At 43.5% G+C, this 16534-nt stretch overlaps 2 protein-coding genes across 3 annotated transcripts in view; both read left to right on the plus strand.

The window, feature by feature from the left end:
• arvcfa (ARVCF delta catenin family member a) overlaps nt 1–6022 on the plus strand; it is an 80540-nt gene extending 74518 nt beyond the window's left edge. The window contains exons 18-21 of the mRNA XM_063212777.1: nt 1133–1244; nt 3896–3983; nt 4467–4543; nt 5257–6022. Of these exons, the coding sequence (XP_063068847.1) occupies nt 1133–1244; nt 3896–3983; nt 4467–4543; nt 5257–5349 (370 nt within the window). The 3' untranslated portion in view covers nt 5350–6022. The remainder of the gene's footprint in view (nt 1–1132; nt 1245–3895; nt 3984–4466; nt 4544–5256) is intronic.
• A 1806-nt stretch (nt 6023–7828) lies between these two features.
• Nucleotides 7829–15354, plus strand: LOC134459355 (mucin-5AC-like). 2 transcript variants are annotated; one of them, XM_063211682.1, is made up of 7 exons: nt 7829–7925; nt 8139–8173; nt 8329–8981; nt 9955–10006; nt 10543–12951; nt 14107–14675; nt 14927–15354. In XM_063211682.1, exons 1-7 carry the CDS (start codon nt 7879–7881, stop codon nt 15002–15004), a joined length of 3843 nt encoding a protein of 1280 aa, XP_063067752.1. In that variant the 5' UTR covers nt 7829–7878; the 3' UTR covers nt 15005–15354. The 2 variants fall into 2 exon arrangements, with proteins under 2 accessions (XP_063067752.1, XP_063067753.1); XM_063211683.1 differs by having other exon boundaries at nt 8332–8981.
• Nucleotides 15355–16534: the final 1180 nt, after the last annotated feature.

Raw genomic sequence — 16534 nt, forward strand, 5'->3', positions numbered from 1 at the left:
TCAATCACAATGCTCCGCCTGTGTAACAAGATGTTTTTTTTCTGTTTGAATCTGGAGTTGTGAGTCATTAGGAAGGGCTTGGCCTAATGACTATGGGCTCATTGCATACAGTTAAACAGGTGGAACCATAGAACCAGTCCTGGACTGGGATCAAAAAACAGCTTGGACATTTTTGTCATAGAGTAGAGTAGAGTAGAGTAGAGTAGAGTAGAGTAGAGTAGAGTAGAGTAGAGTAGAGTAACTTTATTAACCCATTGACGCCTAAGGCACCTGCAAAAAAGGGTGCTGAATGCCTGAGCCCTTTTTAAGAAAAGCTGCCCTCAGCCTATAAAAACCTAAATATCTCAGCTTCTGAAGCACATTAGAATATGCACTAAGTTGCATTTAAATGCTAAGACCCTCATATTTCATTAGAATGTATTCATTTATCTCAAACAAACAGAGATTTTTAATGAAGTTGTCTCAAATCTCATGAGCCTGAATGTTGCGTAATGCAGCTCCAGGCGCCAAGGCCAATGTTGCGCAACGCAACATCAGGCATCAATGGGTTAATCCGCAGGGGGAAAGAACAGCTTTTTCATATATGATTATCTCAGTCCACTGTCTATATTAAAGATAGACAACGGAGCACCCAATGTAAATGGAGGTCTGGTCTCTAAGGAATAAAAAAGACCAATAACACAACAGCATTAGCCCCTGAAGACTGTCTGTCTGCCCACCGGGAAAATGCCCTGTATGCCAGATTACCAGGCCAGCCCTGCATACAACCGTACGTTGAGGAGCCACTGTTGGTTCCACCGCTTCGCCGGTTCAGTGCCAGATTATACTTGTCATATTTTACAGTAGTCTGGCTCACCAGGCTAACTGCAATCGTACTAGAGTTGAGTTTGGTACTTTTCAAGCCTTTATTCGTTATTATCAGACAGGACAGTGGAGGAGAGACAGGAAGTGTGCTGGGAGGGGGAGAGAGAGAGAGAGAGAGAGAGAGAGAGAGAGAGAGAGAGAGAGACGTGGAAGGGCAGGCAAAGGACCCGGGCCGGGAATCGAACCCGGGTCGGCCGCATAGCAGGCAAGGGCCCTAGCGTGGCGCTGGCGGAGTTGAGTTTTGATTTGATTTTCTATGTTCTCACAGCCAATCGGGGAGGGAGACCAAAGCTGCCTCTCACATTCTTCAGACTGTTTGGGCTTACAAAGACCTGAGGACCACGCTTTTCAAGGCTGGGTGGAACAAATCACATTTTAAGGTAAATAAAAACGCTCTTTTAAAGCGTTTTATTTTGGTACTATGACCAGGATGACTCACTAAGGACAAATCTAAGTGCACACATACTGGAATCACACAATGTGCTGCCTATACAACACACACACACACACACACAGACACACACACACACACACACACACACACACACACACACACACACATGCACACACATGTACACACATGTACACACACGTATCCACAGACTCACGCACTCACGCACACACACACACACACACACACACACACACACACACACACACACACACACACACACACACACACACACACACACACACACACACACACACACACACACACACACACACACACACAATGGTGCAGGCTAAATGTCAAGTATGAGTGCAGAATAAATCATGACAAAATTATTCAGCAAACAACATATTACTTGGAAATGGTATGTGGGTGGTTCACATGGTCTGGCCTTTTTTTGGCCTCCTAGTATGTCAAAGTTAAATAATTTATATAAAAATGTGCCAAAAACTGTGGTTATATTGCTCAGGAAGTGCAGTTGTATTTGCCCATATAAATCATTTACAAGACTAATCTACAATGTATTCACAATTTAGTGCCAAAATACAAAAAGTTGTGTAAAGGTTCCAATCCCATGTCTCATAGTTTGATATTGAATAAAAGCTAAATAAATGTACTCTTTTATATAACCCTCACATGCTTGTTTGAGCATACATAGTGAAACATGAATTTGAAGCCACCATTAACTGAAACATTATGTCCCAAAAATGTATATCATATGGTGTGACGCCATATTCCATTTTTAAAATGGGAAATTGCTTGAAGATCTGTTGAGAATGGAGGTCTTCCTTCTCTTTAGAGGAACAACCACACTTACAGTAAGGAGAAACCTTGGAACTCTTTTCGTGGTCTCAGCAAAGTCAAGATAATCAGGGAGTCCTGCTTCAGTTGCACCTTATAATGTCTTTTGGTGTGACACGTTTTCCTCAAAAATGAAAAAGTAAAATCATTTTTCAACAATTTTTACTATCTTGAGAACTACGTGCAGTACATTGTCAACTTCAAATTCCAGAAGCACCCTAGCAGCAGAAAACATTTTTTTCGTAGCAGAAGGCTTTTGCCTCGGTCTATAGAGGAAACTCTTGGCCCAGCAATGGATCTGGCAGGCAATTATTTATTCCCACTTATGTACTCATTCAGTCTTGAATGCAAAGGGAATACAATAAATGACAGTGACTTATTGTACTAAAATCATATTATTCATATTTTCATCATATGATGTGACACTATGTCATTTGACATGTCACTGGGACTTAGGAAATAATGAAGGCTCTTTGTTTATTAGTCATAAAATAATAAGGTTTGACAGTTGGGGATTAGTGCTAGCCTGGTTCTCACCGACGGTTCGTGTGTGTAGCTCCGGAGCCCCCTGGTGAAGCGGAGCTACACACACTACTGTCTGGTAACGCTGCCATTAACATGCTCTTTTCGAGTAGAAAATAAATGGAGCATTTATTGCTTAAACATCAACGGCTGCTCGCATTGATTAGTCACAGGACAGATTATAGACTATATTGACTCTTTAGAGATTCACAGAAAACGTTTTTGGTGAATTTTTTTTGGTGGCGAGTTGCAATAAATGTGCCATTTATTTTCTGACTCGAGAAGAGCATGTTAATGGCAGTGCTACCAGATGGTAGTTTATGTACACACACGCACCGTGAGAACTAGGCAAGATTAGTGCTACCTCATGACACAAGCATTTTGGTGCATTTATAAAAGGTATTCCAAAATTAATTTGAAAAAAAAAACATTGAACGATTATGAGTAAGTTTTTGTCTATGGGAGCAGATAAAGTGAAGTAATGAAAAACGTAAGATGTTTGCCCATAAAAATTCTATACCATAATAGAGTCATGATAAAGAATCAGGAGGAATTGATTTACATATTCATATTGCCCTTTTTAATTGAACACACAATAACATTCTTGTCACACCATATGAGCATTTATTTCACAAATTCAATAAAATCATTTCAACAAAAATCTAAAAGAAAAATGAATATGTTAATTAATAGGTTATAATATATATATAATTTCAGTTTTTCAGGCAAATACGTCAACCAGATTGTGGTCAAAACTGGTACTGCAGTTGAATATACTGCCAAGTCAAGTTCCCCCTCTAGAGGCGAGATGTGAAAAATCAACATCAAAACAAACAATTTTGTAGGCTGCATTCAGTTTTATGAATGGGAATACTCTGCCAGTACTCTTTATATCAATATAATTAATTGTAATTGTATTGTAATTTTAATTAATTAATTGTAAAATACTTCATGAATTTCAGCTGATACAGCCAAATTTAATTATTACTTTGCGTTAAGTTTCTGAAACATATGAGTTATCTGACATACAGAAGAGTTGACACGGTTACACAGGTCATGCAATTTGTAGAATATCTGGGTATCTGATTGAAGTCAGTTAATTGTTTTGTACATGAAGGAGTATCCGGGAACATCGATGTGGGTGTAATAGCCAAAAACTGAACCTGATTATTATTTCTATGTTTTGTTTATGTCATGGAAGGTCATGGAAAGGTCTGTGTATTTCTCTGACACGTGCACTCTCTCTTTGCATTCCAGCCCTCTGCCTCTACCCTTCCAAAGAAAGTGAAAAACGGAAAGGCAGGCTACGATGACATTACCCTTCCTTTGATGGAGAAAAATCAAGGTGTGTATATTACCGCACACGCCAGGCAGCTGTCACCCAAGATACACACAGGAGGCCAAAACATGACACTCCGCCATCTGCACATAACCGACATCTCCACATTTAACCCAGTGGTGTAGTCTACGTAGAACGCAGGTATACAGAGTATACCCACTTCAACATTTCAGGCATTTCAGTATACCCACTTAAAATTGATTGATCAATTATTTACAATAGCACAACTATATACAGTATACCCACTTCAAAAAATGCTCAAATATACAGTATACCCACCATAAAAAGTAGACTACACCACTGATTTAACCGATGTTAAAAATAAACACTCAATCAATGAATGATTTAAAACACTTCCTAAATGGGTAGACAGACATGAATGGGGAACAGCACGGTTGTTGTGGTGGTGGTGGGGCCTTTTGCCAATTTCCACATTTGGACAGCAATATTGCTCTGGACTGACGACAAGTTTCTTGGTTTGACTCACAGATGGGTATTACAGCGTGGACCAGGGCGACAGACTGCCGGAGGCTCCGAGTCATATGGTGGAACGGGAACAGTTGCAGGTAGTACTGGTGCCGCTGCCACCATGCTTCATGACATCTGACAGAATATGTTAGATGCAGTGAAAATGAAATATGAATGTGCACATTACAGTTTTCCTCCCACAGATTTACACTAGAAAGCCTCGGCATAGCTGAGCAAGAAAGAGAGAATACTAAAGCCCTTTTCATTATCTATGAAGCCGGCAGAACTTGAATAGGCCCACAGTGCAATAGGGTCTGCTGAGCACTGGCAGATAATGTATGTACTGTAGTGTACTATATATATTAGGACAATGGGGTGCATTTATCATTTCATGCCACTTTATGACCTTTTTAAAAAAAAAAAATACTGTAACATGTTTGTGATACAGTAGTGGGAGAAATAGTGGGAGACGAATGGTGTTAAATCATCATAGAAAAAGATCCATGAGGATGTCTTGAGTTTTTTTTTAAGTATCTCTTTTCGCAATATACATGTACTTGCATAAGGTACTGTGGTATGCAATATGGTACTATGTTTTAAAAAATACATTCTCTTTTGTGTTTTTGTGTGTGTGTGTGTGTGTGTGTGTGTGTGTGTGTGTGTGTGTGTGTGTGTGTGTGTGTGTGTGTGTGTGTGTGTGTGTGTGTGTGTGTGTGTGTGTGTGCGTGTGTGTCTGCGCCCATGTTTGTGTGTGTGTGTGTGTGTTTGTGTGTGTGCGTGTGCGCGCGCGCGCGTGTGTGTGTGTGTGCAGAACGCCAATGAGAAGAGGCACTTCATCAGAGGCAGCCGGCCAGCTGTTGGTCTGGTTGAACAAACTCCCCCGCCCCTGGACTCTTGGGTCTGAGGAGGGCAAACCGCTTAATTTCATCAGCAACGTTTTGGAAAAAAAAGAAATCAAGCCTGTACAAAACAAAAAGAAAACAAAAGATTTTTTTGTTTTTGTGTTACAAGAGTGAAGTGTTTTTTCTACAGTATACCTTAGTGAGTTCCTCAGTGTTTTTCTGGTTATTTCGGGAAATTTCAAGTACACCAATGAATTTGTGTTGCTCCAAACCCTGTCCTCGGTTCGCATACAGTACGTACCACATGATTTCTTGTATATTTAAGAACCAAAGCAGTGCTCATAAGATAATCCTAACATGGGGGTCTCGGGTGGGGTGGTGGAGAAGAGTGATGTGTTCATAGAGCTAGAAAAAAAAACACTGGAGTGGACACGACATTGGCTGACAGCAAAGATCCTCCTATTAGATTAAGATACATCAAGCCCATATTTTTCCTGTATCCCTGTGTCGTCAGGTGATTGCCCCTTTAGGAGACCTTCGGTTAGGAGACGTTTGGTAGCGCACATCTCGTGCAACCCACGGTAGCGCACATCTCATGCAAGCCGTCACCAAATGCCACAGAATGAGAAGACAGAGGGGACAACGCCCCCTTAGGAGACCAAACTTGGTCACACTCCTTTGCATGGGGCACCTAAGTCACGCCCTCTGCTTCCTGGTTCATGGGGCAGAGGGAGTCAAAAAATTATTACTGGGCTTGAAAATTAGTGATTTTTGGATTTGTGGTGCATAGGTGGAGGTCTAAGGTTTGGATTGGTGCCAAAAAAACACTCATTTTTAAGCCCAGTAATTATTTTTTGACTCCCCCTGCCCCATGAACCAGGAAGTAGAGGGCATGACTTCGGTGCCCCATTGGGTAGTCAGGGTTTGGGGTATCTTACACCAATAGACGATTCCTTGGCTGACAGGACCGGAAAGCCGACCAGCCATATTTGGTAGTTAGACCTGTGCTTGCCAGTCACTGTAGATCAGTAAATCAGTGGACACCTGGCCCATCTCTTTTAAGAAAGGGCTTAAAACTGTAAATGTGAAGAGACACATTAAATCACGTGAAACGAGGAAAATACATTTGAAAATTCGGTTTATACGAGATAGTTATTTAGCCACACATTGAACATCATTGTCCTTGTTTAGCGTGTCGTGTCCACTTTAGTATTATTTTTTTTCTAAATCTATGACTGTATTCATGCAAGTAATTCTGCATCTACATGGCTCTATAATCAAATATGTAACTATAGGTTTTATAAAAAAAATATATATATATATATACAGTATGCATTGTTTTGAATAAGCTTTCGAATACTGCACATCACTGTGGTAGAAATGACATCAGCATTCATGTACTAATGAAAGAGTAAAGACGGTGTGAAAATGCTATTTTGGAATAATATGGGACTGAAGACACTAGACATAGCTTGATGACTATCATTGAGGTAGGGAGAGGATGCCACGGTGTAAAGGCGAACCTTGAAGGGAAGGAAACACTGCTGCTGAACAAGGTTGTCCAGACTTTGTATTATTCAAGTAGGTTACTTTGCCAACTGTGTGGTTTGTTTGCATAAAAGCCAATGCCATCCACATCAATCTGAAAGATATTCCCTTTATGGATATTCAGTATGCAGATCCTAATATATCTGTATGTTGCAAGTTTTGCGGGTAAGCATTAGACAATGCATTTGAACGATAAAAGATGGTCTATTTATATTTTATATAGTTAGTATAGGCTATAAGGTGGAGCCAGAGAAATTCAAATTTTAGAGTATCTAACTTGGTCATGGCTAATGCGCAAAAATGTGCTTTTCATGGTTAATTTCATCCTCTGCTTAAATGTACTATTAATAAAAATGAATAAAACATAAATAAAACAAAAAATAAAGAACTTCTTACTGAAAGAAACCTGCTGATGGACTCAAATTAATTTTACTTAGGCTAGACCTAAAGAGTGAGCTCACAGGCTATCCCAAGCAGTGAACAACCAGACCTTCATAGGCTATGTGGCGCTCACAGTGGTCTTCGTAGAACGCAGGTAGGCCTATACGCAGTTTTCATGGATTTCAGTAGGCCTAGGCTAATAGGCTAGAATCCATTATTTAGAACTGACTAGCACAAATATACAGTATATATACATATAGCACAAATATACAGTATAGCCTACCCACTTTAAAAAAAGCCAAAATATAGGCCTACAGTTAACCCACCACAAAAAAGTTGACTACACCACTGGGCGCACATGTCCAGATATCGGTGGTCAACATCAAAATTGTGACGTTTTAATTGGCCGCACTTTTAGCCTGACTTCACATTGAAAGAAACGGCAATTCTCTCCGTGTTTACTTTTAATGGAATGTTTGTGAGACGCTGTAGTTCTCCAGAATGAAATTTTTGGTAAAGATAGCGATTCTGGAATGTGGGTCCATAGCCACGGGGGTCTGTAGAACTCTCGAGACCGCGCATCGTTTTTAAATGAACACGTCAACGCATTTTCAAAGCAAACAGCTGCCGGTGAAGTTTAGCAGAGCGTCCTCTGCATCTGAATGAAAAAAATGAAGCCAAAACACACGCCTAAGAAGATAGGGAAAAGGTTGGCTTTTCTTTATTCGTATGCTTAAGTGTTCTCTAGGCCTACTTGTAAAGAAATGCATTTGTAGCCTATAGAGCAGCCTGGTATGGTGGGTGCTATTTTAGTATTGAGTTAAGGCCATTTTTTGATGCCCATAACGCACGTGTGCACTGTAGAGTGAAAAAAAATAGCCCACAGCATGCATAATTTCACTGAGCTTGCTTTTTCTTTTAGAGAGGAAGATGAACCCCACATTTCACACAGACATGGTGAGCAACATTGGCATAACCATGCTATAGATACTTTATTACACCATAAGTGATTATAAGTAGGCTATAGTAGACTATTTCTGTAAACACGAAAATGCAAAAGCCTTAGGCCTACAGCCTTTGTAACACTTTCCTCTATTCATAATGCATGTCAGCAGACAGATATTCTCAATCATCTTGGAGTGCTGGAATCAGAAGGGACCCACCCATGTCCATGAACCTTGCTCAAGCAGTGCAGGCGTTGTCAAGCCATGTGACTCCAAGGTGGAATCCAAAGGCCATGGCATCTCAACCAAAAAGCACCAAACCTGTTCAGAGAAGACAAAATGTGCCGCTCCAGAAAAACTGTTTCAGGCCGGCGAGCACACCACGTATCACTGAGGACCCACCGAGACAGCCTGCACGTGGTCAGATACCCCTCAGACCAGACTTAGCCCAAATCAAATACTTTATGAAACAGGATGTTGTCTGTAGTCCAGTTACACCCACAACACCCAGGAAAGTGACACCAGGGCCATCCGCGGGACCATCCACATCGAACATGGGGCCACACGGCAGAACAGTGGGGCCTTCGAGCACCAACGCTGAGAGTCCGTCGGTGGCACACTCTGTGAGGTCTCTGCAGCTCTGTAGCTCCTCCAGCTCAGACTCTTCCCCCTCTCCTCCATCTGACACGTTGCCGTACCGTCGCATTGTCACCACTTCCCGTACCCGGCACTACAGGAACCAACTGGAGAGGTACAAGACCCTGCGGGGTGAGAAGAGACTACAGTACCACAAGATCAGGCTGCAGCAGCTGTGCCAGACGGTAAGCTGTAGCTTAGTAGTGGAACTGGGAGGGTACAGTTCATGAAGGTCAGTGGTGTAGTCTACTTTTTATGGTGGGTATACTGTATATTTGAGCATTTTTTTTGAAGTGGGTATACTGTAAGCTTATATATTTGTGCTATTCAAAACAATGGATCAATCAATTTTAAGTGGGTATACTGAAATCCCTGGAATTTAGAAGTGGGTATACTCCGTATACCCGCCTTCTATGTAGACTACACCACTGCTCAAGGTAATGATAGACATTGCAACTTTTTGAGCTATGTTGCTGGGCAATGCCATGATTGGCTCCTGATTTTTCAGTAAAATGATGAGAAGATTTGTATACTGCTGATCCAAATTCTACCGATAAAAGTGATAAGCCAGTCCAATGTCCAAATAAAAGCTTATAGTATTGTTGCCCAAATGTGTTGCTGAAAGGTTGCCTTGCATATCATCACCCTAAGGGTGACTTCACAGTTGGTCCCTTTCTGCCCATAACACAAATTCAGTCCGATGACACAATGGGTATTTCTCAAAGTAAAGTGTGCTAGCCTTGCTAAAGGGGACAAAGGTTTCCGTTGTCCTGGGCCCAGGTAAAGAGGGGGCCCAGAATTGGATACTCATTACATTGTATGTATTGGGTGGGGCGTGGGGGGCCCTTTCAGATGACTTTGTCCTGGGCTCAGCCAAAGCTGTCAGCGGCCCTGCAGAGGGTAAATAATGAGTTCACAATGGCCAAGCTTCGGCAGGGCTGACAGTATAAAGAACTAATGTGTCATACTCATGCAATAGCCACAGACCCAGAAAACTAAGACACACCAACACGCATTCTATTCATCTCGAGATGTTAAGAGCAGTTCAGCATTACACCTTGTTCGCTCAAAACTGAAAACAAACTCTTACTTGCGGTACAAAATGACAGTGCTGTTTTGACGTTACAGGTTGACTGTTTTATTTCATACTTTTCACAGAGCAGAGACTCTGCTGGTGAAGAGCCACCTGCAGAAGGAGCCCAAGCAGATGGTAAGGTTAATAATATCTCAGCATGTTATGTAAGCCAGCATTTTGCAACAGTGCATTTTGGGACTTATGTTTAAAAAAATGCCGCCGAAATCTTATACCGGTTTTAGTTAGTTTTACAGAATTTTAAAAACGATTGTACATGTAGTGCACACACAGTATTATTGATCAGTTACCTTTGTCATGAATTAGATTAGTTGAGTACTATCAAATATTTTATATATGGTAACCAAGAAAAGCATATTATATGTCACTAAGCAACAAAGTGGGATCGATTCTAGTGTCCTAGGGCCAATAGCCTCTTAAAGGGACATGACAGCCACATGATAGCAGCTTAGACCCTCACGTCAGGTAGTTATTCTAAATGAGTCTCCTCCTCATCAATAATCTCTGGTATCATATTTGTTTAGCTTACAATGTGGTGTTTTCAGCTGTGTAAAAAGACAGCTATGGAAAAAAAATATCTGGCAAATGTCATGAACCTAAACTTAGAATAACTTACTGTCATAATTAATTTATTTTATCATGTCATGTTTCAGGACCCTCAGGGAATCAGCAGGGCTGCCCTGAGGAAGTGAGTGCGACATGTCGGACAGTCAAGAGGAAATGGCGTCAATGTTCTGATCGAGCCCTTACTAAAGATAGCGGTGTCCTTTGTAAGACACCATCATGCCGATCCTGGAGTCGAAAGCTAGAGAGCAACAGTACAAGCAGCTCTGAGTCCTCCTCTCCTGCACCTTTGATGGTCACCCCTGGTCCTACCATTGTCCCTGGGCCTACTACAATCACAACCACTGCCACTGCGATGGCCACTACCACTGCTGCGACAGCCACAGCTGTGCCAGACCCCCTGCAGACCTCTGCTACACCTGGGTCCTTGGGAGCCTCACACAACTTTGACATAGACCTGTTTCTGGGAGACACCGGTTCTCCACGATCAAAGGCCGTACGACGCAAGGGCACACACGGTGAAGGAGGAGGTCAAACTCCCGGCATCTCCTCCAGCCATGCTAGACCAAACGAGGTGAAGGCCAGAAATGCTCAAGGAGACGTCAGTGATTCACCATCATCAGCGAAGACCACACCACGTAAACATGTGCATTTTCAAGACCAGAGTCGGTCCCCTGGCACACCCAGCTCTATGAAATCGGCATGTGTTGGGGATTTTGGAGAAGCCTTAACAAGCGGCACACCATACAAGCCCGTGCAAAACAAAAGAGTTCAGAGCCCTGCCAACAAAGCCAAGGGTTCCGTGGTAAAGACGGAAAGGAATCATGTTAATTCACCCCTTGTGAAAGCTCTCCTCCCCTCCACTCCATGCACTTCCTCCATTGGTGGGACTAAGTTGGCCAGCAATGTAGAAGCTCCAGCTTGGAACATTGTTGTAAAACCTAAAAGCTCCTGTAGCAGCACCAGCAGTGGTTCAAATCAGTTGGAGATCGACACAAAAAGGCCACAGGGCGCGGGAGCAAAGCAGCACAACGCTATCAAAAGAACGGCACGAACAGAGCCAAAACCTAAATCGGCAAAGGCAAAACAAAATCCCCTACCTGACACTCCCAGACCAAAGATGGTCAAAAGTTCAGCCCTGATCCCAAGGAGCCGTGTTCCTCCTCTTCAAGTCTGTGAATCACCATCCACCCCGCGCTCTGTTTCCTCTAGCAGTCATCCTGAAAAGACACAAACTCCTGCAAAGAAAAAAGAGAAGGAAAAGACCTGTTTGCCCAGCGCCCTCAAAAATACCTCCACCGAGGGATCTGGTTCAGCGAAGAAGCCCAGAGTTAAGCAGCCTAAGTCCTCTTCCGCAAACAACCCTTCTAAGGGTGGACGTGGGAAAAGCAAGGCCTCAGGTGAATCGGCGCTCGAGTGCGGAGTCATGCAGGCTGCTGCTAGTGATGAGAGGAAGTCAAACGTCGAGCAAACACATTTAGCGGCGAATGGGGACGAGTCACAGGCCACAGGCGGAGTTTCCACAAGCTCCGCTCAGCAGGGAGGATCTTCCTCCTCCTCCTCCCCCTCCCCAAGAGTTGGCCACGCGCCAGAAAAGAAGAGGAGGAAGAAGGAAGAGCCTTGGAGCAAAAAGAAGTATCTGCTTGAGAAGCTTGCCACGGCTGAGGCAATGTCAGCAGAGCAAAGCCCTTCACAGGCTCCCGGCACAGGCTCAGCAGCCCAGCTCGTTACGCAGGAAATCACTTCTGAGGCCGAGCTCCCCCCACTTCATGCAGACGACGGTACATCCACGGCCCCCTCAGGCGACACCACTGCCTGCCAAATCCAAATTGTGTCACGCCCTGAACCGAGTCCTTCTACGCTTAGTGAAACCGAGGCAGTTTCCTCTACCAGTTCCATCTTGAACCACCAGGCCGCCAAGCCTGGAGAGAGCTGTGGTGCCTCCAATGGGAATGTGAAGAGTTGTGACACTGGTGAACTGACCAAAGGGTCAGAGACAGAGCCAAAGAGCTGTAACTCGAGCAGTCCCCAGAGACCACACCCACCCAGTGTCACCCATTCAACAACTACCAACAGCAGTTGGAGCAGCAGCAGCCCACAAAGCAAGATGTCTGACCCACCCAACGCCATGGTAGCTGAGCTGGATGGGGAGGTAAAAGAGCCTGAATATTGCCAGCCCTCTACATCAGCGCCCCCACAAAGCTCCACGTCCTCTGCTGGTACATTAGTGAGGACCTCAGAGGAGCTTCTGAACCCTACTGAGCAGCCTTTGAATGGAGCCGCCGGAGGGGGCCCTGGATCTAGTTGTGATGCCATGGCCCGTGGCACTGACAAACGTGTGCCGATAGCGATACTGCTGAAAACGATGAGGGATAGGGGCGACTCTGCTCTGCCGAGTACCTCTGGTGGCTCACACGGAGCCCCTGTGGAGCTTCCACTGACCCCAGACCCAGACCTAGGGAACGAGACAGCGGGATGCAGCATGGCTTTTGTTCCAGGTACTGTATATCGTGTGTGTATGTATAAAGTTCATTATGTCTAACTGTTTAACTTAAACACTTAGGGTTTTCTTTTGCCTTAAGACATGTAAAAGTTTTTATCTTTTACCTGACATGTTTCGACAGTGTTACTTCCGTCTTCATCAGAGGGTCCAAAACCTCAGATGGACCCTCTGATGAAGACGGAAGTAACACCGTCGAAACATGTCAGGTAAGAGATAAAAACTTTTACATGTCTTAAGGCAAAAGAAAACCCTAAGTGTTTATCGTGTGACTATGTTAGGCTATGTGTTGTTCATTCACTTTGATGTTATATAGCACCTTTCAAAACACCCAAGGTTGATATGGTATCTGGTATGTGTGGGTCTGTATGTAGGTGTGTGTGCATGTAGAAAGTAACAGCTAAAGGGCTCTAGGAAAAGAGAAGTAATGTACTTTTCACTCAGTATGTGACTAAGTTGTGCTTGAGAGCAATGCCAATGGTCCATGTGTGTGGTGAAGACGATGGCTAGAATCCGACAGGCTCAATCTGTCTGATTATTTATTTGGAATTTGAAATTCTATTGTGGTCTTCTATAGTGTGAATGAATGGAATTTGAAAGGTGGCGGTCTGGCAAGTTGCAAACTCTTGCAGAAATTTCACAGTGGATTTGGTGTACCCTCTGAGGAACACATTCCATCTGAATGTGTTGTGAGTCAAGTCAGCGGAAAAGTACACCTGTTTACACACGATATATATTACATTAAATGTGGGTACAGTTGTGTATGCCTGCAATCGTGTCTTAAGGTGTTTGTCTTCTCATTTTAATGACATCTAGGGTGCATCCCAATATGTGACCTTGCCTCCTCCACTTGTGCTTGTCTCCTCGTTCCGCCTCCTGGCCCCTCCTCCGTGGAGAAAACGATAAAGTTTCCCAGCTGTCAGCCTCGCCACAACAACTTTTGAGGGACTGTTTTTCATTCACCATCCCAATTGCAAATGAGAAAAAGATTTTACAATTGAGCTTTTGCAAGATATTGAAATATAATGCTGTTGTCAGAGATGTCATCATGACGAGAAGCAAGTGGAGGAGGCAAGTGGAGGAGGCAAGGTCGCATATTAAAACGCACTCCCTGTCCTGTCCCTCCCCCAATCAACTTCCTTTCTTCTGTCAGGGGCGTGGCGTGGCATTGAGATCCCCGACCCCTCATCTTGCCATGCCCGCACTGTCCTCACAGACACACTGCGCAACCTGATCGTCACGAAGACGATAAAGGGTGTTTTCTCTCTACTGGGCATGCGGACGACTTCACCCAACCCCATCCCCACTCCCGCGGCCACCAGCGTTGCCCCATGCCAACAACCACAGCAGCAGCATCAGCAGCATGCACATCAGCAACAGTATCTGTACCTGCAACAGCAGCATCCTCCATATCCACATCCATATCTTCATCAGCATCCGCATCCCCAGCATCAGTACCATCAGTACCGTCAGCCGACACAGCAGACCGCACTGCTCCAACACCCCACGCCTACCAGGCACGCCAGCCAGACACAGACACCGCTATCTCAGATCTACTGTTATGCTCGCACGCCCACGCCCAGGCCCAGGCTCGAAGCCCTTCTCCCCGGATCCAGACCCCCTCCGACACAGGTGTTTTCCCCACACTTGGGCCTACTCTCATCAACCCCACCCCCACGTGCTCCACCACCACCACCACCACTACCGCATCGCCCAACTGAGGTGAGAAAATGTTACTGACTAATCTAATTTTATGTGACAGTAGTTTACAGTGCACAGTAAAATAATGCAATCTTAATTCAACACTTAGAGAGTGGATTTGACATCTTCTATATTGTATTTAGTCCCAGAGTACTCTCAAAGTGTTGAATTTACACCACAGGTTACAATGTAAACATTGGAAGCTCTTTAGTTTGCAACTGTGACAGAACAGTATTACAAATAATGGTAACATTTCTATTTAATATTCACAGCGGATAACAGATGAAAGAGACCAGACTGCTGTAATTGATTTGACTCAGATGCCCGACAAAGAAGATGGAAATCTATAGAATTACTGTCTGTGTGTATATGAGGTAAAACATGAAGAAAAACAACTGATGGCCTGCCATGGCTGCAGAGGACTTAACACCATAATTCCTATGTCTCACACATTGGACGTACGCATGATAAATATGTACTCATTATATAATAATTACTATAGCATTATAACAAAACATATTATCAAGCACCACTGTACATTTTCAGCACCACTGCCAATTGCCCACATGGTGGCAGTATTGTGTTAGCTTTAAAGATAAACTATACCGATAAACAATCTTTGATATGTAAAATTCTTACATTTACCTTGAGGACTTTTGAGAAAATGTCAGAAGAGTAAATGAAAATGCTAATGATGAAATCCTGTTTTCTTTAATTATTTCATTTCCTGGTGTGAGTAGGGAGTTACAGGTCTAGTAAGTGAATATACCTATCTTTACAACCCTGCTAAATTACACGTGTACCAGCATACTGTATGATAATTGGCTTTTGGAAGCTGTCCATATTGAAATTGCCGGAAGCAAAAGTGCTCCACACAGAACCGATGTGCGGAGGCCCTTCCACTCAAGATTTGCTATTGGACACAGATGAGTCCCTGAACTCGTATGCTATTTACCCCACAGAAGCAGCTATCCCTCTTTCTCTACTACACGTTGAAAATGTCTTCCTTCACTTCCATAAAAGCAAAAAGGTCAGCTAACAGCTGGTGGATTCTGTTTTTCATATAAGGGCTGGATTCTGGACACTCCTTCATCGAAGTCTGTAGAACACATGGTTGGTGCAGCAGCTTGGTAGCCTGGGAACTCCCATACTGCCTTTAGTTCTGCACAATCATTCCAATCTGAAAGAAATCTCAGGTCTGGTGGTAACCAGCCAAGCAGCTTGGTCCTGTTTACTCCAATAAAGCAGAGTAAACAAACACATCCTGTGCTGGGTCACAAACAAACCGGAGAGCCCCACTTGAACATCGCACAAATGTTCGCAGCCCACCTCCGGCTCGATAAACAATATAACTGAAATACGGTAAACGGTTGACCACAAACATAAATCCCTCTCTGCTTTTGAGCAATATCCAATATCTCAGGAGAGGAGAGGTGTGAGTGTGTGTGTTTATGTCTGTGTGTGAGTGTGCATGCACGCATGTGTGTGAAAGTAAAACCAATATTACTTTGATTTTTAGAAAGTGATTCACAGCCCACTTGCAATACCTTTGCAACCCACCAAATTGGTCTAATGGGCCACAGTCCACAGGTTGGGAATCATTGCCCTATAGCAATCTGGTGTATAGGCTATGAGCTTACTTCATGACACAAACATTTCCGTAGGCCTACTGCTGCTGTTGCATCCCAATTGTTCATTTATATCAATGGCCCTACATTGGCCTAGCCTGGGAACTCCCATACTGCCTTAGATTCTACACAATCGTTTCAATCTGAAAGACAATCTCACTTGTGATTAGGTCTGGTGGTAACCATGCAAGCATTGGCCTGCAATCATCAATTTACTTCATAATCCTAGGTGTGAAGAGACCTTCATTGCCT

Source organism: Engraulis encrasicolus, chromosome 12, assembly GCF_034702125.1.
Source record: "Engraulis encrasicolus isolate BLACKSEA-1 chromosome 12, IST_EnEncr_1.0, whole genome shotgun sequence".
Lineage (NCBI taxonomy): Eukaryota > Metazoa > Chordata > Actinopteri > Clupeiformes > Engraulidae > Engraulis > Engraulis encrasicolus.